This window comes from Pseudophryne corroboree, chromosome 4, assembly GCF_028390025.1.
Source record: "Pseudophryne corroboree isolate aPseCor3 chromosome 4, aPseCor3.hap2, whole genome shotgun sequence".
In the NCBI taxonomy this organism is placed as follows: domain Eukaryota; kingdom Metazoa; phylum Chordata; class Amphibia; order Anura; family Myobatrachidae; genus Pseudophryne; species Pseudophryne corroboree.
Genome location: NC_086447.1, coordinates 381,926,985 through 381,953,126, shown reverse-complemented (window position 1 = coordinate 381,953,126; position 26,142 = coordinate 381,926,985). Strand labels below are relative to the sequence as shown.

The 26,142-nt window shown below is 43.6% G+C and overlaps 1 protein-coding gene across 1 annotated transcript in view; it reads left to right on the top strand.

Annotated features, from left to right (window-relative positions):
- CSMD1 (CUB and Sushi multiple domains 1) overlaps nt 1-26,142 on the top strand; it is a 2,470,978-nt gene that overhangs the window by 1,965,510 nt on the left and 479,326 nt on the right. The window contains 2 exon segments of the mRNA XM_063916678.1: nt 24,284-24,448; nt 24,451-24,474. Coding sequence (XP_063772748.1) covers nt 24,284-24,448; nt 24,451-24,474 — 189 coding nt within the window.

Sequence of the window (26,142 nt, the reverse complement as noted above, 5' to 3'; positions counted from 1 at the left end):
TGTGAAATTGATTGTCAATCAGTGCTGCTTCCTAAGTGGACAGTTTGATTTCACAGAAGTGTGATTGACTTGGAGTTACATTGTGTTGTTTAAGTGTTCCCTTTATTTTTTTGAGCAGTGTGTATATGTATGTATATATATATATATATATATATATATATATATATATATATATATATACCAAATCATGGACCTGCCTTGGGGCTCATTTTCATTTGAAGGTAAGTCAATTTTATGACACACTATTAAGGCCGAGCAGAACATGTTTACACATCCACTTTGTCACCAAACTAATTTGTGTTGCTTTCACAATCTCCCGGAAAGCTTTTTCAAAAGTATACAAGTATGACTTATGGTCCGATGCAGTTCCCATATGAACCTATGGGGACTACTGTATGGAACAAAAGGAGAGGGACAGCAACAGATATCTCAGATAACTGCTGCAGATTCTTGCTCATACATATAAAGTTGGGGAATCTTAACAATTATGGAAATCTTCTGAAGGCAGTAGTTAACGGAGGATATACCACAAATTTACAATGATACACCTCTACTCAATCTCAATGGCTTAAGCATCATTCTTTATTTGTAGTGTACCACAAAACTCTGCAGGGCCATACAGTCAGAATTTCAAATCTTACAAGAAAAGAAATCATAAAAATTAGAAAAGTGAATGATGAATATATGAGACAGAGGGTAGAGTGGGTAGTCTAGAAAGAGAGTAATCCTGAGACAATGGGCCTAATTCAGACCTGGTCATACGCACTCGCAGGTGGTTTTTTGCACTGCTGCGACCAGGTATTTGCCGCCTACAGGGGAGGGGGTAATCGCAGTTTCTGCACAGCCTAGGACTTACTTAGCCGCTGCAGCGATCCGGGCCGGTGCTGACGTCAGGAATCTTCCTCCCAAATGGCTGGGCACGCCTGATATTTTCTGGACACTCCCTGGAAACAGTGAGTTGCCGCCCACAAAACGCCTTCTGCCTGTCAATTTTTTTTCGATTGCCGGTGCGATCGCTTATTCGTTAGTTCTGTCACTGCCCGGTGGCCGACACGACTGCGCATTGTGGTCCTTACGCATGCGCTATTCAGACCCGATCGCACGGCTATGAAAAAAGGCAGCATGCGATTGGGTCTGATTGACCCCCAATAAGAGCTAATTGAACACAGAGTGGAATGGGCCGTAGTTGGTTCAAAAAAAGAAGTAACATCAGGTGGGGATGGTATAGGCTAAACTGAAGATATGGGTTATGTGAGAGTGCTTGTGTGATTGAAAGATACAGCCTTCCTTGCATCTTTTGTTGCAGTTGTGTCTGAGACCAGGGGCATATTGTGAATTAAAAGTGGAACTGTAACATTTTGTAGAAGTGGCCCCTCACAGGCAGCACAAGAGGTATAACATACCTTGTAGCCATGTCAGCCTACCAGGAATCTTCCTGGTGAACCCTATGGCCAATCCACCCCTGATTACTAATCCAAAACATACTAACAATCACTGAACAAGGACAGACACTTGTTACTTTCTCTGTGCTAGATTTGTCAGTGTACATATAATCACAAAGCTACTTGTTTTAGAACCAGGTGTACTTATGTAATTAATGAGGTTGCTCTTCTTGACAAATGCTGTTATAACACTGAAGAACTACAGTGACTGATGGTGCACTGCTGGCATCTGACTGCTACTTATCATTCAATTCTTTGATGGGAATTAAAAGCCCTAATAATTTCTTATCCTCAATTGATTGAATTGTTTTGTTGTTTTCCTTATAATGCAATAGGTAAACAACTAATATATATTTAAAGCAATGATAGATCAGTAATTCAGAAACAAATACTGTAAGTTTCTTAGTATTTGTAAACTTCGGTTTACTTACAGGACTAAAAAGCTTATAATTTAAACACACTTGATACACTTTAATATTTAGCCGCTGCAGCTGCTGTAATTAACCTTACACCCTTATATTGTTCACAAACCTTACGTACACAAGATCGTACAGTGTCCGCACTCTGCGTACGTACGCCGAAAGGGCGTAGTGACTACACAGTTTGCGTACACAAGCCTACACGCTGTTAGCACAATGCAGCAGCCCGAGTGGCTGTAAATAAACTTTAAACCTTAGCAAGGAAATGGGACACGAAACCAATTGTAATTCAAAACTAGGCTGGGGTCTAAACCACCAACGGTTCTTTACTTGCAGGGGGTTACAATATAAACAATACAATACAATAGAAGAATGGCTACAATCAATGGTACATACGTGTTTGGTTTCGCCTGCGCTTCCCAGTCTGGCCCTCAGTCATCAATGTAGATGAACTTCAGAGTCTGTGTACTGGCCGGGCATGCAGCTGGCTCTTTTATACAATATTTCAAAACCTAACACAATGGATACTGTAATCTCTTTGTCCATTGAACACAGGGATGGTCATTTACAGTACAGGAGAGGTCATAGGTTGGTTTGAATAGGTGGGCGATGTCTGTTCCAGGTGCCCTTGCAGGTGGTCTCCTCTGGGTTCCCGACGCATACCAAATGTATAGTAAACACAGTTAATATTTATATTCTGCTCCTGCGCATAACTATTTGCAGGAGCGTGCGATCTTCTGCAAACCAACACCGGAATATTGCCCTTAAAATACCTTACAGCTGGATACCAAACACCACCTTATAACCTTGTTCTGTCCTCTCCTATCCTGTAAAGGTGAATCTCTTTGTTCTGATACCATTTAAACTGTTGTAACTTGCTGGTGTGATGCAGGGAGACTATGTGTACATTGTGCACTATTTGGATTAAATATGTAATGTGTTTTTATGGCTTTTCCATGTGACTACAAACACTACCGTAAATACTCATACCACGCTCTAATACGAAGGACCGCGGGAGCGACCATACGCAAATTGTGAATATGTGCACGCACGGCAGAATAAGTATGCGCACGGAGGCCATCTGTGTGTAGTTTGTACTTGATGTGTGTACTGCAATATTTTTCGACTTTGAGATATTTTTTTTTTACCCTTTCATCTAGCCAGGTGATTTCAAGTGGAAAAATAAAAGAACATTTTCAGAACCTCCGGGAGAAGTAAATGATGTAGAAAACAAAATTATGGGGTATCCTGTTGCTCAGACTCTCCTGTAGGAGCAAGCGCAATAAGATTTACTCAGAAAGGAGAAGGGACATTGATGATGACAATCAAACAGGAGATGGTACAATGCAGATGAGAGTCACAGAGTAAAAGGACTCATAGTGAATAGTAATCAGACAGGAGTGGGAACAATGGGGGTCATTCCGAGTGGATCGCTCGCTGCCAATTTTCGCAGCACAGCGATCAGGTGAAATAGCTGCATTTGTGTGCATGCATATGGGCCGCAATGCACACACATGTCGTACGCGTACAAAGCCCGTTGTGGTTGTACACAGGTTCTAGCAAAGTTTTTCTGCACAATGACGGCCGCAAGAAGATTGACAGGAAGGGGGCGTTTCTGGGTGTCAACTGACCGTTTTCAGGGAGTGTTTGCAAAAATGCAGGCATGTCTGAAAAAATGCAGGCATGGCTGGGTGTTTGCTGGGCGGATGTATGACGTCAAATCCGGACACGAATATGCTGAAGTGATCGCAAGCTCTGAGCTCTGCACAAACTGTTTTTGTAGAGCTTGGCTGCACAAGCGTTCGCACTTCTGCTAAGCTAAAATACACTCCCCAGTGGGTGGCGGCGGCATAGTGTTTGCAAGGCTGCTAAAACTAGCTAGCGAGCGATCAACTCAGAATGACCCCCAATGTGTATTGAAAGCACAAAGGTGAGGGGGAAAGAGGATGTCAATCATATAGAAAATGTTGGAAAGCACATAGAAAAGGGAGCAATGAGCATGACAATCTGGCAAGAGAAGTGACAATGGGATTTTGAACCAAACAAGAGAGAAGAAAGTGAGAATATGAGTCAGGAGAGATAGCAATTAGAATGGCAATGAGACACAGACAGTGCTATTTTTGTAGGAAAATAGCTTCAGGAACTGTGGTTGGGGCAGAAGTGAGCGGCGATGTGGGTGAAGCTACCAAAGGGCTGGGGCATCAATTGGTGCTCAGACGTTTTTTTAACACATAATTCCCCCAGCAGTGCCAGTTACACATTGCTCCCAGTAATGCCAATTACACATTGCCACCCTCATTGCCATCCTCAGCAGTGCCATATATACACATAATGCCCCCAACAGTGCCGTATATACACAATGCCCCCATCAGTGCCATATATACACAATGCCCCAGCAGTGCTGTATATACACAATGCCCCCAGCAGTGCCGGATAAAAAAATGTCCCAAATACCCCCAGTAGTGCCATATACACAATGCCTCCCAGCAGTGCCAGTTACACAATGCTCCCAACAGTGCCACATACACAATGCCCCCGGCAGTGCCAGACACACAATCCCCCTTAGGTGTGCCAGTTACACAATGCCCCTCAGCAGTGCCAGTTAAATAATGCCCCAGCTGTGCTAGTTACACAGTTCCCCTTAACTGTGCCAGTTACACAATGCCCCCAGCTGTGCCAGTTACACAATGCCCCTGCTGCTGCTCCTACTGCCATTGACACCATTCCTCCTGACACTGCCGCTCCTCCTGATGCTACTGATGCCACCACTTCCCATGTCTAAGGGGAAAAGAGTGCAGGATGCATCTCTCCTGCCCCTCACTGTGTTGTCCCATCTCTGGTGGCCATTTGAAATATGGTGCCGGCTTGTGAGCCAATCATAGCTTGTGGGCCGGCAGCCAATGAGGAAAAGGCCCATGAGTTCTGATTGGTTGATGGCCAAGCCACATTTTAAATGGCGCTGGAGACAGGGACACAGTGAGGGGCAGGAGAGATGCGCGCAGTGCTCTCCTCTCCTCAGACACAGGAAGCAGTGGTGGCGGTGACAGGGCGACAGCAGGGCAGGCCAGGCCTGGAACGCCATTTCTGATTATGTAATTTTAGAAATGACCTTAAGGAATAGCATTCCAGGGCGTTCCGGCCTAAAAATAGCCCTGGACAAAGACTTATCGTTGTACCTGGCAAGTGGTGGGTTTGGAACATTGAAGCAAAAGTGGTAGAATGCATTTGTCCCTGTCCACTTATAATCATGGCCAGAATGGTATACAAATCCAAGAGACTTCTGATGCATATTGGCGTTACCTTACTTTTTCATTTCAATTTCTGTACCAGTGCTATCAGTTATAATGTAAAATATTGGAATATTTTTTTTTTTTTTGCTACTGTATGTTCCCCGGAGTTATATATTTTGCTACCATAGTGGAATTCTTAGTACTTTTTATAAAAACCTTTTAGATCCTTTCTGGAAGGACAATTCACATATGTACTTATATTAATAAGGGGTTAAACTACAAAAATATTGTGTGAAATATATTGTGAATGACTCATCATTAATTCTGAATGTATTTTGGACTTGCCCCATTTATGCATATTACATGAATGCAGAATAATTAAAGACCACAAAAAAATAAAATAAGTTTCAAGTAAATAAATACAAGTTTCCTTACACAGACTTCTGATCAACATTTACAAAAATTTAGATATGCCTAAATTATATGAAATAACATTACATTTAGATGTAAGAGCACAATCAGCCATCAATCATACATTTGCTTTCATTGTCTACCTTGCACTATATATTCTAGACCAAAATGCTGTCTAACTCTGAGGATATTTTGTGTCTCAGTGAGAACATGACTTTGGGGGTCATTCAGACCCGATCGCATGCTAGCTTTTTTTGCAGCGGTGCGATTGGGTCTGAACTACGCATGCGTATGCACCACAATGCGCAGGCGTGTTGGCTGCCGGCGACGGGGATCGCTGGAAAGCAACATATTTTATGAAGAAAGCAATTGCACCTGCGATCGCAGGAAGAGGCCATTTCTGGGTGACAACTGACCGTTTTTAAGCAGTGTCCGGGAGAACGCAGGCATGCCCAGCCGTTCGGAAGGAGGGTTTCTGACGTCAGCATCGGTCCGGATCATCGCAGCGGCTGAGTAAGTCCTGGGCTGTGCAGAGACTGCACAAACTTTTGTTTGTGCAGCTCTCTGCACATCCGTTCACACCCCTGCACACCAATTATCTCCTCCCACTGTAGGCGGCGATTACCTGGTTGCAGTAGTGCATAAAACGCCTGCTTGTGACCAGTTCTGAATTAGGCCCTTTATCCATTTCATACTAGATTAACCTACTGAGTAGCCCCTTAAATATGCATGATATCAATATTTTTTCCAACTATCTTAACATACCTATCCATTCATGCTTGTTTTGATTCTTTATACTTGTTTCTTTAGTTATTAATGGGGATATGTATTAAACCTTGGAGAGATTTTTTAAACATACTGTAGACTGTAAAATGGCAGTAAGAAGCTGATTGATTGGTACATTATCTCTCTCCATTTTATCTAACTCCAAGGTTTGATACATCCCCTCATAGTAATATATACAAATATCAAATGTATCATGCATGCATGTTATACCACTTCACTATGAAACAGATATTCATGTTGAAATTACAATTATTCTTGGGTAATCAATGTCAGTGCTTGCTATAATAATGATTGTGCTGTTATTTAAGTTTTACATTCTATATGCACTTTTGTAGGCAGAGGTGTATAAAAGGTAGGATTCACTTTTTATACATATTGGCAGGACAAAAAGGTTTTAGAAATCCATCAGAGTATCATTGTGACTTATTCTTCTCAATTAAAACCAGACTTGCAGAGATTCCTGCTGCTCTCATGAATGAGGAAGATGTTGCCCTAGGCAGCTTCACAGCTGGTCCTATTTTTACTGTCCTCTGAACAGCAGGCAGAATTTGTAGAGAAAGTTGTTGTTTGGGTCTATGGTGTAGCACTGCTGGGCTGCACTGATGGCAATCTTTGATTAACCTTAGAAGTGACATTAAATACATATTGCATCTTTCTTTATAATATCTTGGAATTGTATTATTTCATGTTAATGAGGGTATTCAAGGGCAGACACATCCTTAATCTTTTAAAAGATACACTTTTCATTATACTGCATCCTAGTACATATTTATACTGCTGGAAACCTGAATATTAATATTCCAAGGTCAGATTGACTAATGGACATTATTGTACTGTAAGTTTTTAAAGTGAGAACAGTTTTATTGTACTGTTCAAGGTGTTATTGTGTCATTGTAATGGTGATAAGAAAATATGGCAAGATATTTAAATTCATTTGAGCTGTAAAGCAAAAAGGAGATTTATGATAGACTTACCATGGTTAAATCTCTATCTGAGAGGTACACTGGATTTCACAGGGAATAACATCAGGGTGTAGAGTTGGATCTTGATCCGAGGCACCAACAGGCTAAAGCTTTGACTGTTCCCAGGATGCATTGCGCCGCCTCCTCTATAGCCTGCCTCCAGACACTGGAGCTCAGTTTCGTTAACTAGTCCAATGCAGTAGCATTCTCACGACAGGAGAAGAGGCTAGCGGCTAATGCAGTACAAATCCAAAGAAGCTAAGTGCATCAGGGTGGGCGCCCTGTGGAATCCAGTGTACCTAGCAGAAAGAGATTTAACCATGGTAAGTCTACCATAAATCTCCTTTTCTGCAGCGGGGTACACTGGTATTCCACAGGGAATAACATTGGGGATGTCCTAAAGCAGTTTCTCATAGGAGGGGATGCACTGTAGCGGGTACAAGAATGCCTGGGAGGCAGAAGTATCAAAGGCATAGAACCTGATGAACGTGTTCACAGAGGACCATGTAGCCACCTTGCACAATTGTTCAGCGGATGAGCCTTGACGGGCCACCCAAGAAGGTCCAACAGACCGAGTAGAATGGGCTTTGATAGCAGCAGTAGCCGGAAGACCAGCCTGTGCATATGCTTGTGCAATCACCATTCTAATCCATCTGGCCAAGGTTTGCTTATTCGCAAGCCAGCCACGTTTGTGACAACCAAAAAGAACGAAAAGGTAATCTGACCTACTGATAGAGACAGTCCTCTCCACGTAATTATGGATAGCCCGTACCACATCCAAAGACCGCTCTTTGGAGGACAAACCAGAAGAGATAAAAGCCGGAACCACAATCTCTTGGTTAAGATGGGAAGATGACACCACCTTAGGGAGATAACCGGGATGAGTTCTAAGAACTGCCCGGTCACAGTGAAAAATCAGAAAGGGCAGACGACAGGACAAAGCGCCTAAGTCCGACACCTTCCTAGCAGAGGCAATAGCCAACAGAAAAACGACCTTAAGCGTTAGGCATTTAAGGTCCACAGACTTAAGAGGTTCAAATGGAGACTCTTGCAGGGCATTCAAAGCAGCAGACAGATCCCATGGAGCCACAGGAGGGACATAGGGAGGCTGAATCCATAAAACACCCTGAGTGAAAGTATGAACGTCAGGGAGAGACACAATTTTCCTCTGAAACCACACTGACAAGGCAGAAATATGAACCTTGAGGGACGCCAGACGAAGGCTTAAGTCCAGGCCCTGTTGCAGAAAAGCCAAAAGTCTGGAAGTTTTGAAAGTATATGCATCATAATTCTTTCCAGCACACCAGGTGAAGTAAGAATTCCAGACCCAATGATAAATCCATGCAGAAGCTAATTTATGGGCTTTCAACATAGTTTGAATAACCACCTCAGAGAATCCCTTGGCCCTCAGAAGTGAAGCTTCAAGAGCCACGCCATCAAAGCCAGTCTGGCCAGGTCCAGGTAGACACAAGGGCCCTGAACGAGGAGGTCTGGGTGTTGAGGAAGTAGAAGAGGACGCTCTATCGAGAGACCCTGCAGGTCTGAGAACCAATGTTGTCTGGGCCATGCTGGAGCAACTAGAAGTATTATTCCTCTTTCTTGCTTGCACTTCCACAGTACCCTGCACAGGAATGACACTGGAGGGAACATGTATGGCAGCGGAAAGTTCCATGGAATTGCCAGTGCATCCACGAATGATGATTGAGTATCCCTTGTCCTTGATCCGAAGACCGGAACCTTGTGATTGTGTCGAGACTCCATTACGTCTACATCTGGTAGGCCCCACTTGTCCACTAGGAGTTGAAAGACTTCTGGATAAAAACTCCACTCTCCTGCGTGAACATCCTGACAACTGAGGAAATCTGCTTCCCAGTTGAGGACTCAGGGAATGAACACTGACGATATTACTGGCAAACGGCATTCCGCCCAATGGAGGATCTTTGATACTTTCAACATTGCCTTGCAGCTTTGAGTGCCGCCTTGATGAGTTATGTATGCCACCGTGGTATCGATGTCTGATTGTACTTGAACAGGCCTGTTCTGTACTAGAGGCAGGGCCAGTGTCAATGCATTGAACACTGCCTGCAATTCCAGAATGTTTATTGGGAGGAGATATTCCTCCCTGGTCCACCCACCCTAGAGAGAGTGTTGCTCCAACACCACGCCCCTACCCCACATACTGGCATCCATTGTCTGGACGACCCAGTTGGAGATCCGGAACGGATGGCCCCTGCTCAACTGTTGGTCCTGTAGCCACCAGATCAGTGACTGACGAACCTCCGGAGTCAAGGAGATCATTTGATACCTGATCCGATGAGGCAGGCCATCCCACTTGGAAAGGATTAACCTCTGTAGAGGGCGGTAATGAAATAGAGCGTGCTCTACCATGTTGAAAGCCAACACCATGAGGTCAAATACTTGCATCGCTGAGTGTATCGACACTCTTGGGCGAGAGAAGAAATATCTGATCCTGTCCTGAAGTTTCAGGACTTTCTCTGGAGAATTTTTTTTTTGGCTGTGTGTGTCCAGTAATGCCCCCAGGTGCACCATACGCAGACTTTTTCCAGTTGATGAGCCACCTGTGGGCTTGTAGGAATTGGACCATCAGTTCCAGATAAGATGAGGAGAACCTCTTGGGAGTTCACCAGGAACAGGAAGTCGTCCAGATATGGCAGGATTCTGATTCCCTGACGGCAGAGAAGAGCCATCAACATGGCCATGACCTTGGTGAAGATCCTCGCAGCACTGAGGTCATGGGTTCGATTCCCACCATGGCCCTAACTGTGCGGAGTTTTTATATTCTCCCCATACTTGCGTGGGTTTCACCCGTGTTCTCCTGTTTCCTCCCACAATCCAAAAATATACTGGTAGGTTAATTGGCTCCCAACAAAATGAACCCTAGTGAATGTGTCTGTGTGTACATGTGATAGGGAATCTAGATTGTAAGCTCTCATTGGGCAGGGACTGATGTGAATGTTGAAATATTCTCTGTAAAGCGCTGCGGAATATGTGTGCGCTCTATAAATAACTGGTAATAATAATAATAATAATAAATAAATAATCCGAGGGGCCGTGGCCAATCCAAAAGGCAGTGCCTGGAATTGATAATGTGGGTTGCCAATAGCAAACTGCAGATATTACTGATGCGACATAGGAATAGGTATGTGCAGGTAAGCATCCTGTATGTCCAGGGATACCATATAGTTTTCAGGTTCCATGGACAGCACTATAGATCGCAGAGTTTCCATACGGAATTTGGTTACTCTCAATGATTTGAGGTTGAGTATAGGCGGGAAGGACCCATTTGGCTTCGGAATTAGAAACAGGGTCGAATAATATCCCCCGCCTCTCTGAGACAGAGGTAGCGGCACTACCACTCCTGTATCCAGGGGTGATTGTACAACCAAGTGTAGAGCTTGCACTTTTAACAGATCCGCAGGGATAACCCTTGTGCAAAACTGGCGAGGGGGACGTCTCTTGAAAGAGATTGTATACCCATGAGAGACAACTTCCTGCACCCAGGCATCCGAAGTGGTCTTTAACCAGGCCTTGGTGATCTGCACAAGTCGGCCTCCCACCCTGGTGTCCCCCAGGGGGAGGCCCGCCTTATCATGCAGCAGGCCGATGGGTGGCCCAGGATTGTTTAGATTTAGGCTTAGTGGTTTTGGAAGCACGTGCCTGTCATGGATATGCCTGACCCTTTGCTTTTCCTTGAAGTCGAAAGGAATGAAAGGTGGTACTCTTAGCCTTCAGAACAGAAGGATTAGTATTTGGGAGACACGCAGTCTTGGCAGTAGCCAAGTCAATTACAATCTTGTTCAGATCTTTCCCAGATAGGATGTCTCCCTTAAAAAGGAGCACCTCCAATTTCTTTTTGGAGTCCTGGTCCATCTTCCAGGACCTCAACCACATAATTCGACGAGGATAGATGTAGTAGATGCCTTGGCTGCCATTACACCTGCATCAGAAGCCACCTCCTGAATGTAGTGGGAGGCTGTGGTAATATAAGACAAATATTGTCTGGCAGTGTCAGAAAAATCCTGAGGCAGCTTATCCTCAATTGCCTGAACCCATGCGTCAATACCTTTCAACTACCAGGGGGCTGCCATAGTGGGTATATGTACAGTGCCAGTAAGGGAGTAAATAGACTTCAGGCATTTCTCCACACACTTATCCATCGGTTCCTTCAGTGAGGTGACAGTGGTGACAGGCAAAGTAGATGACACCACAAGATGGGCAACATGAGAGTCTACTGGTGGTGGAGTTTACCACTTGTTACTCAACTCCATAGGGATAGGATAACGAGCTAGCATATTTTTAGATAGGGAAAATCTCTTTCCTGGAGATGACCAGGATTCCTGAGGTATGTCAATTAAATGGTCAGAATGTGGTAAGACTACTTTAGCATCCTTCTGATGTTTGAACTTATCAGGTTTCTTAGACACAGTAGTAGGCTCAATATCATTATCTATCTGAAGAATTAGCTTAATAGCCTCCACTAGGTCAGGAACATCAACCTGGGTTGTAGATTCCTCATCAGAAGCAACTGTATCAGTGTCTGATGGATTATTATATTCCCCATCCTCATCAGAAGAATTATTAGTGGATTGTGAGGAAGAAATGGCCCGTTTAGATGACCCTTTGGTCCCAGAGGAGCATAGGGTAGACTTTTGTCTAACCAAAGATTGATTTAATTGTTGTACAGATGGGTCCATGTTTTTCTTGACCTTTAATAGGATTAACTGTAGACTTTTGTCTAACCAAAGATTGATTTAATTGTTGTACTGTAATTGGGTAGACAGAGAATCCGCCCAGGGCGGATTAACTACAGGGACAATAAAGTATGTGGCTGCAATGGCACCGGAGGTCTCACTGGGGGCGTAAGATGTGTCACAAGTGTAGTGAGCAGACTTGAGAACACTGCCCAAGGTGGATCCTGATTGGCCAGAGGTGCTGCAGGTTGACTGGGTGTATGGCACTCAGTGCCTGAACCAGCAGCTAAAACGTCCCCATCAGGTAAATGCGTGGTGTCAGTACTGCAGGATGCAGAAGCGTCCATGGATTTCCAGCCCTGTATGGCAGACATTATAGGGAATGTAGCCTTATGGCGTAACAGTACAGTATAGCCAGACAAACACAATACCTGCAAATAACCCCCTATGTTATGTGACAGAAAAACACAGGACTCAAAACAGGATTTAAGTGGTATGAGGTGACTGAAACACACAGCAAAGATACCAAATCATAAATACTGTGTAACACTATATATATATATATATATATATATATATATATATATATATGTCACTAGCAAAAAAATGTGAAGAGGGGGCGCTTCATAGTGTAAAACCGTTTTATTCAAAAGAACTCTCAGACAATGACAGTACGTGATTTAGATTTCAAGACTCGTACCGCAAATCAACCAGGGTGGGCTGGTTACCACATGATACAATCAATTACAACTCCCGGCATACCCCGAACCTCGTCTCGTAAGTCACTGGACTCCTGCCTTCCACGTCTGACCGCTGATCAGCGGAGGTCGCGGGTCGGATCACTGGACCACTTGCTTCGGGACGGATGCAGCCGGAGGATGATGACGTCAGAACAGCTCCGCCCTAACGCGTTTCGTCACAGACTTCGTCAGAGGGCGGTGCTGTTCAGACGAAACAACAGGGCTTTTATTTGCCCCAATTAATTACATAACCAATCAGTTAAAATGACATACATGGTCTCAGCTGAAAGCTTGCTCCAAAATTAGCTGCCGATGTTATCCATCTACCTTGATCACATAGTATAGACTGGTTAGGTATTTCTGTTTTGTCTTAGAAACAATTACATAAGCTAAGATAAGAGTACCTTAGAATTTCAGTCTCATAACTCTATTTTAAAATTAAAACCATCCATATATAAAAAATGTTATAAGACACTATTGTAAACAAATGTTATAAAAAACAAATGTTTATAAAAAACAAATATTCTAAAAAACTGCTTATATAAACACACATATGTCTTTCTCTACGAACGATTAACACCAATAAAGGAATTACTTATATTGTATTCCTAATGCTTTTCAGCAAAGTCACTAATAACTTGCTCCCGTAGGAGCTTAATCACATTTGTTTACTTCATATATATCACTTAAAAATGTTCACATCATCGCTATATCAAACCATGATTAAAAATTGATTATATATGTACACAATTTGTTTTAAAAGACTTCCTAGATACCTATTTTTTCTATTTCTATGTATATTTCCAATGATAAAGAGGACATTTATAACGTATAAGAACTAGCTAACAGCTACCAGACTAAAAGGTTCAGATATATGGGGTAATTTCTAAACCTTCATTTAATCCTCTAGGGGTTAACGTATCAAGTGCTAATATCCAATACGTTTCCTTCTTCAGCAATTCCTTTTCTCTATCGCCCCCATTATTCTGGATCCAATACGTTTCCTTCTTCAGCAATTCCTTTTCTCTACTGAGTTTGCGAAGGTTTAGAAATTACCCCATATATCTGAACCTTTTAGTCTGGTAGCTGTTAGCTAGTTCTTATACGTTATAAATGTCCTCTTTATCATTGGAAATATACATAGAAATAGAAAAAATAGGTATCTAGGAAGTCTTTTAAAACAAATTGTGTACATATATAATCAATTTTTAATCATGGTTTGATATAGCGATGATGTGAACATTTTTAAGTGATATATATGAAGTAAACAAATGTGATTAAGCTCCTACGGGAGCAAGTTATTAGTGACTTTGCTGAAAAGCATTAGGAATACAATATAAGTAATTCCTTTATTGGTGTTAATCGTTCGTAGAGAAAGACATATATGTGTGTTTATATAAGCAGTTTTTTAGAATATTTGTTTTTTATAAACATTTGTTTTTTATAACATTTGTTTACAATAGTGTCTTATAACATTTTTTATATATGGATGGTTTTAATTTTAAAATAGAGTTATGAGACTGAAATTATAAGGTACTCTTAGCTTATGTAATTGTTTCTAAGACAAAACAGAAATACCTAACCAGTCTATACTATGTGATCAAGGTAGATGGATAACATCGGCAGCTAATTTTGGAGCAAGCTTTCAGCTGAGACCATGTATGTCATTTTAACTGATTGGTTATGTAATTAATTGGGGCAAATAAAAGCCCTGTTGTTTCGTCTGAACAGCACCGCCCTCTGATGAAGTTTGTGACGAAACGCGTTAGGGCGGAGCTGTTCTGACGTCATCATCCTCCGGCTGCATCCGTCCCGAAGCAAGTGGTCCAGTGATCCGACCCGCGACCTCCGCTGATCAGCGGTCAGACGTGGAAGGCAGGAGTCCAGTGACTTACGAGACAAGGTTCGGGGTATGCCGGGAGTTGTAATTGATTGTATCATGTGGTAACCAGCCCACCCTGGTTGATTTGCGGTACGAGTCTTGAAATCTAAATCACGTACTGTCATTGTCTGAGAGTTCTTTTGAATAAAACGGTTTTAGACTATGAAGCGCCCCCTCTTCACATTTTTTTGCTAGATCCATTTACCCGAGGAGTTCCGGGGAAACAGAACGAGGGAGAGCTGCTGTCCAGGAAAATTGGAAGTGGACTTTCTAGTGATCAGCATATGAGGAGAAAAAACTTTTAATACCTATTGTGGCCACAGATGTGGATTTAATCTATCTAATCAATTATAAGTAAAACGAGCGCTGGGTCCACATTTCTAGATATATATATATGTGATGACATCCAAAAGGAACGGCACTCAGAGACTAAGTATTACATGGCTTTGAACTGGACACTGGGGCATTTAAACTTTATTTAGGAGTGCCGGCTGAATTGGATCAATATATATATATATATATATATATATATATATGAGATCATGAAGCACTTAGCCTCTCAGGGTACAGAATATAGTGATAGCAAAATGTGATATAGGAGAATGGAATCCCACACAACAAATACAGGCACAATCAGTCACATGTACAATGCAGAAGTTATTACACATAAACAATAAAACTGCACTGGACTAGTAAAACCACATATAACTATATATGAGTATAGATATAACAATGCACAGTAGATACTGGATGTATATCATAGAATACTTGTACTAAATATTCAGATAGCAGTACACTTGTTCTTAACTAACACTGTCTAAAATGACATGTAGAATACTTAAGTTCCTGTAAATGCACAGCGCTGATGAGACAGGCGGCTTTACAGAGGAGACAGAGCCCTGCAGTCCCGGAGATCAGCCCAGCTAGTAGTTAAGATGGCACCAAAATCTCTGTCAGGGATTGAGGGAGAGAGAAATGCAGCTCCACGGCAGGAACACCAGCAGTAGATGACGCCCGGAGCTGGGGGAGGGGCTACAGATCAGCGCCTTATCCCCTATGCTGGGCCTCACCACCGGGTACTAAGGAGCCTATACTAAACAGATTTTAGTAAATCCGACCTGTGCTTCCTGCCCTGGTGGATATAGTGGGGTCCCTGTGCTGTACAGTGTCCACATCAGCAGCGCGATCCGTCTCCTGGGACTGTGACCGGACCACGATTTACCGGCAGGTCCCACCTGGGGGACCCTCTTACCAGTGGTGCAAGTAGAAAAAATGTCTTACAGATACTGTGTGCGTGCGTCTAAGGGGCAGCCAAATGGGTATGGCCAAGTGCCACATGGGGCGTGGCCAATGAAAATGGGGGTGTAAAACACATATGAGGGGGGTCAGATACACATATGACCCCAATAGTGCCAGATACACACCCACCATGCCAGATATGCTCCTACAGTGCCAGATGCACAAATGCCCCATGGTGCCAGATGCACAAATGCCCCCAGTAGTGCCATATATGCCCCCAGAGTGCCATATACACATTGCCCAGAGTGCGAGATACACATTGCCTCACAGTTCCAGATATGCCCCCACAGTGCCAGATATGCCCCACTTTGCCAGATACACATGCCCCCACAGTGCTAGATATGCCCCCACAGTGCCAGATACACATATGCCCCCAGAGTGCCAAATATGCCCCCACAGAGCCACATATGCACCCACTTTGCCAGATACATATGCCCCCACTCTGCCAGATATGCCCCCAGAGTGCCAGATATGCCCCAGCAGTGCTCACCATTGTTGCTGCTGCCTGGAGCTGGCACTGTCTTCTGCTGCTGTCCTGCTGCTGGGAAAAGGAGAGTGCAGCACGCGCTTCTCCTTCCCCTCTCCTGCCCTCAGTCCAGTCTTCGAGTCCTCCTGTGGCGGTATCCTGTATAACAGATCTGGCGCCGGTCCGCGAACCCATCAGGCTCCTGATAGGCTGCCGGTCCGCAAGCTCTGATTGGCTCACGAATCTGAGTTTCAGTGCACACCACAGGGGACTCAGGAGTGACTGGACAGGCAGGAGAGGACAGGCGCATGCTGCGCTCTCCTCTCTCCAACACCCAGTTTCTGCAAGGTGGCGGACCGGTGGTACAGCGTACCGGCTGGGAATTTCTTACCGGTATGCTGTACTGCCCCGTACCGCCATACTTGCAGCACTGTCTTACAGCCCAGTTTTTGACCCTGCATCAACAGACCTCAGCCACCACAGGAAAAAAAAAATTCTACCATATTAAGCCCCACACAGTAATGCCCCTTGCACCATCTTAAGCCCACACAGTAATGCCCCTTGCACCAAATTATGCCCCACACAGTAATGCAGCTGACTCCATATTATACCCCACACAGTAATGCTCCCTACACCTTACCAGTGGCGTGCGGTGAGGTCAGTGGCTGGTGAGGCACTACAGCCATAATGTCAGCCGAATCCTACTGATCACTCCTACCGCCGCCGAGCCAATGCCCGCTTCTGCCCCTGAGCCCACAAATATGAATCAATAGACCATCGGTCAAACACGAGTGTTATTTAATAGAACTCGGTAATTTACTAAGACTTTGTATTCCCAATCACTGCCAACATTAGCCAAACACTGCCGGGAAAGCATAGAATTCTTTAAAAAATGGAGCTTTCAAAGAGACCTGCTTTTTGCTGGCGTGTTGCGATAGTCATGCACGGATCAGTGAGATCCATGCATGGTTATCTTTGGAAAAGGGTGTGAATGGTTTAAAAATTTAAAAAAAAAAAATGCGTGAGGTCCCCCCTCCTAAGTATAACCAGCCTCGGGCTCTTTCAGCCGGTCCTGGTTGTTTAAATACTGGGAAAATATTAGACAGGGGTTCCCCATATTTAGACAACCAGCACCGGGCTCTTAGTCCGGTCCTGGTTCCAAAAATACGGGGGGGGAAAGATGTAGGGGTCCCCTGTATTTTTAAAACCAGCACCGGGCTCCACTAGCCAGGGAGATAATGCCACAGCCGGGGGACACTTTTCTATTGGTCCCTGCGGCCCTGGCATTACCCCCCCAACTAGTCACCCCTGGCCGGGGTTCCCTGGAGGAGTGGTGACCCCTTAAATCAAGGGGTCCCCCCCCTCCAGGCACCCAAGGGCCATGGGTGAAGCCCGAGACTGTCCCCAGCACCCCTGGGCGGTGGGTGCCGGGCTGATAGCCATGTGTGTAAAAAAACGAATATTGGTTTTTGTTGTGGAACTACAAGGCCCAGCAAGCCTCCCCCGCTTGCTGGTGCTTGGATAACCACAAGTACCAGCATGCGGGGAAATAACGGGCTCGCTGGTACCTGTAGTTCTACAACAACAAAAATACCCAAATAAAAACACAACACACACACACCATGATAGTAAAAAAAAATTAAAACACACTTTCACACTCACACATACTTAGCTACATCCCACGCTGAGATTCACGTCCACTTGTCCAGTAGAATCCAATAGGGGTACCTGTAAAAATGAGGGAGAGATTACTTACCTACATCCCACGCCGGTCACGTCCACTTGTCCAGTAGAATCGCCAGGGGCAAACGCAGGATTTTCCTGGGGGGGTTTCCAGATATTTGTCAGAGGCAAACGCAGGATTTGAAGGTGGGAAAGGGTGGGTTCCACATACACATACATACACACCCTTAGAACACATACGTATATACACACATATAGAACAAAAAATTATACACATGCACACATACATATACACTATACAAACACACCTACATACAGTATACACACAAACACATACATACTGTACATACATACAAACATACACAAACACATAAAACACATAAACACCTACAGACACACATATAAACACACAAGAACACTTACATATGTGATCGGGATGCGGTCAAGATGCCGCCGGCCGGAATCCCGGCGGTCGAAATACCGACGCCGGAATCCTGACCGCCACAATCCCGACATATTCTCCCTCCGTGGGTGTCCACGACACCCATAGAGGGAGAATATAATAGTGTGCCGAGCGTAGCAAGGCACCGTGCCCGCAGCGTGGCGATCGAAGCGAGCCCGCAAGGGGCTGCGTTCTGCTCGCCACCCCTGTCGGGATTGCGTGGTCGGGATTCCGGCATCGGTATTTCGACCTCCGGGATTCCGGCCGGAGGCATTTAGTACTGATCCCATGTGATCCCCTGACGTTTTATGCCTCATGCTGGTGCTGTCTGCTCAGTGATGGATATAAGAATAGTATAAAGATACAAATGTATCAGTTGGTGTCCACAGTGGATACAGTTACTCCAGATGGTTTAAAACATATACTTTGTTGCAATATGCAGATACTCAGAGTTATTTGTGACAGCAATTCAGCGAAAAGGTTATATCTGCTTTTGATAACCCATATATCGTCACACCCCAGATATATTGGATCCTATTCAAGGATAGCCTCACAGGTTAATGGTGCAGCCTGCCACTGCTCACATGCAGTATTTTTTTATGTAACTGCACACCCTTGGAGAATTTCAAATGTATACTTCCTGAGACTGCATCCAACTTGTATAATCAAATAATAAGTGCAATGTTGCACTGTTGAGGAAACTCTGCCTCCTGTAGACTTCAAAAGCACCCCATTATTAATTATTATTATGTACTCTTCACCAAACCTCAGTAATGATTATAATATGCTCCCCACATATCAGTTATTAATATAATGTGCTCCTCACCCCTCCATCAGTAATAGTATAATGTGCTCCTCACGCCACCACCACTTAGTAGTTATTATTATAATGTTCTCCTTACCCCATCAGTAATTAGTGTGTGTGTGTTCTCATTGCTGCTTACCAAAATATGCTCCTGACACACCCCTTCCATTGTTTCTCTGTTCATGTGTTTCTTAACTCCCTTTCGGTACAGTATGTTCTTTAATGTGCCCCTCATCCCCCCCCCCCCACTGTGCCCATCAGTAAAAACGTACTTTGAAGTACTACAGAAAAAAACCCCATCAAGATCCTTGAGCTGATGTGACCTGCACACTGAAGTCCTGGAAGATTCTATTCACAAAAAGCCTGGGCAAATCACTGCCAGGGAGCTCTGCATAACATCCGGCACAGATATACTGGGGAAGATGGTGATGTGCGATCCGGGTAAGAAGCTCCCGATGAGTGTCACTGTGGAGGAGGAGGGGGGCACTGCAGGGGGGTGATCAGGATGGATGAAGACGCAGGTACCCCTGCCCCGCAGCAGTGAAGTATTGTGAACTACTTTTGTTATTAAATATAGCCCATAGACACTGAGCCTGTGAGGGGTTTGGGGAATATCTGAGCCTCCATCTCTTACCTAAGTGCCGCTCTCTCCTCCAGCTCCACTGGCAGGCAGCGTCACCTCTGCATCCCTGTGCAGGAGCAGGCAACCAGCGAAGATATGGACCTGCATAACCCTCCTCCGCTCTCCACAGCTTAGTCAGTGCTGGCCGCCCCGGAACCAAACACGTGATGCGCCTGTCTCCTGTAGCCGAGTCCTGTAGCCGGAAAGTGTCCTCCTCTACTCACACACTGCCCAATCGCAGCTTCAAAGCGGCACTTCAAGTAGGTGCCGCTTATAGAGATTTTTTTCAATGGCTTTCACCTTTCAAATCCCTGGCCCTGCCTTTCCGCTACCAGCCCTTACACAGTGACAGCGGGAGGCACTGACAGCGCTGCCTCACAAACACTTAGAGGACCGCTTTTACAAAGGTAATAATTACTAAAATAATACAAAGGCTAAAGCAGATACTTATGACACATAACATGTGTCATAAGTATCTTCTTTGTATTATTTTCATCATTAATGTCAGGGGAGGCACTGCCTCCCCTGCCTCCCCTGACTGCACGTCCCTGCACCTTACATATTAGACCCCACACAGTAATGCCCCCTGCACCATACATATTAGACCCCACACAGTAATGCCCCTGCACCATACATATTAGAACGCACATAGTAATACCCCCTACCTTATATTATGCCCCACACAGATTGTAATGCCCAGTCTGTGAGTAGACTAAATGCAGAGTCACGCACTGTGCTCCTGCAGCAGCCTCCTGCCTTCTCCTTCCCTAGGGGCTGGGTGGTCCTGTGTTGGGTCTATAATAGTGTCTGCCACCTGCTGCTCCGCAATGTCCCACTCTTCAATGGTAGTGTCTAGACTCCCTTCGTGGAGAGGACCATAGCATGCTGCCTACATGACGTTGTGATGTCACGACGGTACAACCTGCCCAGCAAGTGGAGTACTGCACTGGGAGGAGGAGGAGTAGGTAACGGCATCCAGCAGGGGTTGCGGTTGGTGCAGGCTGGAAAAGGGAAGGCGCCGTGGTGGAGAATCAGTGGCATCGGTGCACAGCGGCAGCGGTGGCTGCGGCTTTGGTGAGTGCACTGAGCAGCAGCAGTGTGTACGGTGTACCCACAGCTAAATTATTAAAAGTACACTGTACCCACCCACTTGAACCACTTCTTCTTATCTCCTCCTTGATGTGCAGCCACGCAATCCAGGAAAGCATCAGTGGTGTGTGCCTGAAGTCCGGTGCACCTCCTCTTCAAGTATCCAGGAACCAGGCCGTGGGAGTATGCAGCGCTGCTGGGGGAGGTGATGGAGCTGCAGCACAGCATGTCACAATGACATAGAAAGTGCTGTGGCCCTTGAAGTCTTCTTAAAAAGCTCTTTTCAGGGCTGCCTAGCACAGCCCCCCTGTTAGTGACTTGCTCTGCAGACACCAACTTACAAACTAAGTTCCAGTGCCTGGGGGTGGGGCTGTAGAGGAAATGGTGCAATGCATCCTGGGCACAGTCAAAGCTTTAGCCTGTTGGTGGCTCGGATCAAGATCTAGCTCTACACCCAATGTTATTCCCTGTGGAATACCAGTATACCACGCTGCAGAAATGTAAATTGTGTCAGGAGGATATTTAAATTGAATCTGTCTGCAAGTTCTTATCTATTTGTTGTTTTGCACAGGTACTGTACCTGAACTGTTTAACTTGTTCTTTAGCAATCTGTTGTACTTTGCTTTTGAATATATCCCACATAGTAAGCATGGGTGTATTGATTCAACTGATCCTGAAATTTGGCTCAATTATTTTTGTAAATCAGATCAGACTATAACAGATATTGTCAAATTATTTATACCCTCTGGAGAATAAGGCCATTCACATGAAATGTAGAAGCCAATCAACAAGAATTGACAAACGGCATACAGTATGTCTATAGCCTTATAAATAGAGTAAACAGTCTTCTGGCACTCATTATTCCTAGATTGTTCTAGGTTCAAATGTCTTGCCTTGATCTTGCATCTTATGTTGTTTTTGCTATTGTGGGTCCTATAGATTTGTGCACATTGTTTACCTATGTTTACATTATCTATTAAAGTGTTGAAATGACAAAGTAAATGGCCCAACAATACATTGGTGTAATCTCCACTTGTGTATTATTCACAATGTACAGAAAAATCCAAAAGTACAGTATAAAGTTAGCAATTGCAGGTGATAGAAATACTCAAGAAACACTTCAGCATTTCAAGCTTGTACATTTGGTACAACTCAATTACTGTACTTGTGAAAAGAAAAAAAAAATTTTTTTTCTGCATTTGTCATTAGTGACTCTTGCTGGTTAGGCTTGCAGACACTATATTACTACACTGACATCTTAACTGGTGCATTTCTTCTACTCACTGTAACAAATAATCTTTTTTCCTCTTGTTTTTAGCAACATTAACTATTTAAATCTAAAAATACCCAAGCCATAGTTTGTCATTTTTTTTACAACGCACTGAAATGAAAAATTCTACACTTGGCACTATCACAGAAAGTCTGTATTTTACATCTAACTGAAGCCATTTTAATATTAGAAAATAATTATATAAGTTTAGTCTATCGACTGTTAATTTATAAAGAGTGTGAAGAAAAGTACATACAATAAATGTTGGAGCTTATCTTTACTCAGATATGTATTTTTGTAGACATGAGTCAAATACATTAAGTTACAGTATAAGCTAAAGATGTGTGCCAAGCCCCGTGTTTTGGTTTTGGATCCTTATTATCTTCATGTTTTGATTTTGGTTTTGCCAAACTGCTCCTTCCATGTTTTGGTTTTGGTTTTGGATCTGTATTTCACCCCCAAATTGAAAAAAAAACCTGTTAAAATCACATAATGGGAGCATTGTTTTGTTCCTAATATAATATTAACCTTAATAACATTAATTTCCAGTCAATTCCAGTAATTTTTGATGACCACACAGCTCACAATATTGTTTTCCACCAGTTTAGGCCTGATTGATGTTACAATGCTGTTGGAGGGGTTCGGTCCAGACAATGGAGGCATGTCCAGACCGTTGCGGGGGTGGGCCATGGTGGCTGCAGCCACTGTGACCCGGGACATGGCAAGTAGCAGCGTGCCAGCGCTGGCAGGGAGCTACTCAGCAGGTGTAAAAGCATCGCTGCTGTGCAATACTTTTTCACCCTTGCAAGGGGGTAGGGCTAGACATGTGGGGTGGATTAGCCTTGTGGTGGGCATCCCCCTGCATGTCTGAGAAACTGATAATAGATGTGCTAAATATAGCATATTTATGATCAGATCTGAATTACCCCCAAAGTCATAAAAAATAACTAAACATTTTTTTTTATTTTATGAAATTGTGCAGGTCATATACCAGTATAGAACTTCAGTTAATTTGTTCATTTTGGAGAAAACATAAAGGCTTCACCTTGACCAAAACTCTTTTTTTCTGCTGGGGAATTACGGCAAGCAAAGTAATTTTTAAATGACGTGCAGTATACTGTATGGACATAAAGTCAATAACATTTGCTTTATAAAAATAGAAAACAGATAAGAATCATATATAAAATATCCCCGAAGGACATAGATTAATAAATTATACTTTTTTTTTACTTTAATATTGACTGTGCACTTTTAATTCAGATGTTGACTTTTTTTAATCTTGTACAGATTGATTCTTAATTTAAAGCATACTCCACTTATTCCTATACAGTATATAGCACAACTTATTTATTCAAGGCCACAGTGCTTATTTCAATACAAAGAACATAGTAGTTTGAGCATGAACTGAAATTTTCATCAGTATGTACTTAAAAACACACACAAAAAAATGACTATCCTTTATTCAGGTCACTACCTCACTGTGGGGTATATGTATTAAATCTTGGAGAGAGATAAATTGGAGAAAGATAACATACCAATTAATCAGCCTCTAACTGCTATTTTACAGGTTGTATTTGAAAATTGACAGGAGCTGATATATTGGTGCAGTACTTTATCTCTCTCCAGTCTCCAAGGTTTGATACATCTTTGCCTATATCTAGGGCCCTATCTGTCTAGTAAGCAGTTAACACGTGTTCCACTTTCTACAGCTAACCAATGTTCCACTTTCTATCTGTAATCATTGAATACACATTATGGGCCTACATTTGGAGTTGGGAGCTATGCCAACGGATTGTGGCCTAGATGAGGGACGACACATCTGTAGCTCAATATTCTATTTCCACAATATTTGTTCAGGTCCTAGCAAACTAAACCTTACCTATGTATTCTAATAAGTTTCTATTTTCCTATCTTAATATTATTTGTTTTTCTACTGTATGTCAAAATAGACATTTAACAAGTGACACTAGCAAACATCTTTGTTAACCACTGTTTAATTATATGATGCTTCTTATGATTGTAGGCTTTGATCTAATAAAATGCGAAGATCCAGGAATACCCAACTATGGTTACAAGATTCGTGATGAAGGTCATTTTGCTGATACAACTATTATGTATAGTTGTAATCCTGGGTATACGATGCATGGAAGCAGCATACTGAGCTGTCTAAGTGGAGATCGTAGAGTGTGGATAAACCTCTACCAACATGCACTGGTATTGTAAAATCGATATATGATAATTATGTTGAACATTATTTCATTAGTTTACATATAGGCATCCATTTAAGAAAAAGCCATAAACCTTCAACACTTACTAATGGGTTATAATCAACATGCAGTATTTAGCAAACAGCAGTAAGCATAGATTACCACTGTTTATGGAACCATTTAGGCCATCTATAGATTCCAGGCTTTGCTAATTCCCAACCAGGTTGCAGTACTATGCACACATGCAGACATCCATAGTACATATGAGCTAGTTAATAACCTGTTGAAAGCAGAGGTAGGTTGCCAGCAATTCAGCAGAAGACACCACCAAGGAGGGGGACACCGCTGGACCTCGCCAAACTGGTCAGTTATGTTAAATACCGGCAACATATTCATTAATATCACTGGGATACTTAACAGAATATTCTGCTGATAATAAGTAAAGTTGACAAATGGAATCCATAGTGTAGATTTGAATGGCATGCGGTAGGCATACCGACGTTTGTGATCCCGGCGGTCACAATACAGATGCTGGGATCCCGACGGGGGCACCATACTGGCCCTGGTATACTGGCGAGGTAGGTGATTCAACCACCATGGGTGAAATGTTGCAGCACGCATATGGCGGAGAAACAATTGCAGTATTTCGAAGCACTTCAAAGAAGGTAATACAGTATGCAAGTTACTGATGATGTGCGTTATGGGAGACCATCCACCATGGTTACAGATAACAACATTGCCAAAGCTGCAGAGATGTTGCAAAATGACAGAAAGTTAACTTTATCCAAACTTAGGGGGTTATTCAGACCTGATCGCTGCTGTGCATTTTCAGACAGTGTGCGATCAGATATGAACTTATACACCACATTGCATAGGCGCGGCGGACCGCAGCAATGGGGATCGCTGGTCAGCGACGGGATGGTGTGATAAATCCGATCGCACGGGCATTCGCAAGGTGATTGACAGGAAGAGGCCATTTGTGGGTGGCAACTGACCATTTCCAGGGTGTGTCCGGACAAACGCAGGCGTGTCAAAGCGTTTGAAGAGAGGGTGTCTGACGTCTGCTCCGGCCCCGATCAGCAAGAAGGAATCACAGCGGCTGAGTAAGTCCTGGGCTGAGCAGAGACTGCACAAAATCAGCTTATACAGTTCTGCTACACATCCGATCGCACACTTGCACAGCGAATTCACCCTCCCCCTGTAGGCAGCGACTATCTGATCGCAGGGCAGCCAAAAATGCTGCCCAGCAATCAGGTCTGAATTACCCCCTTAGTCTTCATTTGTCATCTCATTTGAACTGGTTCAGCATATTTTGACAAAGTAATTGAAAATGCATCAAAATACTGCAGCATGGGTAATTGTTTCTCCACCGTATGTTTTCTGTAACATTTCATAAGTTTAATTTCCACTTCTTCCAAGTTTAACACAAAATGAAATCAAACATATCTGACGTAATCTCACAGACACGTCTTTCTCATCTGCCATGATGAAATGTACGAAGATTTTCCACTCGCTGTGACCAAACAAAGTGGATTATGGCAGTCCAACCGCAGGTTCAGACACATCAATGTATGAGCTTCACAATAACCAGCATAGTGTTGCCACGGTTACCTATGGGACAGAAAGACAGAGGCATCCTCATTACTTTTCATTCAGCCCTTGTGTGTATACTGTG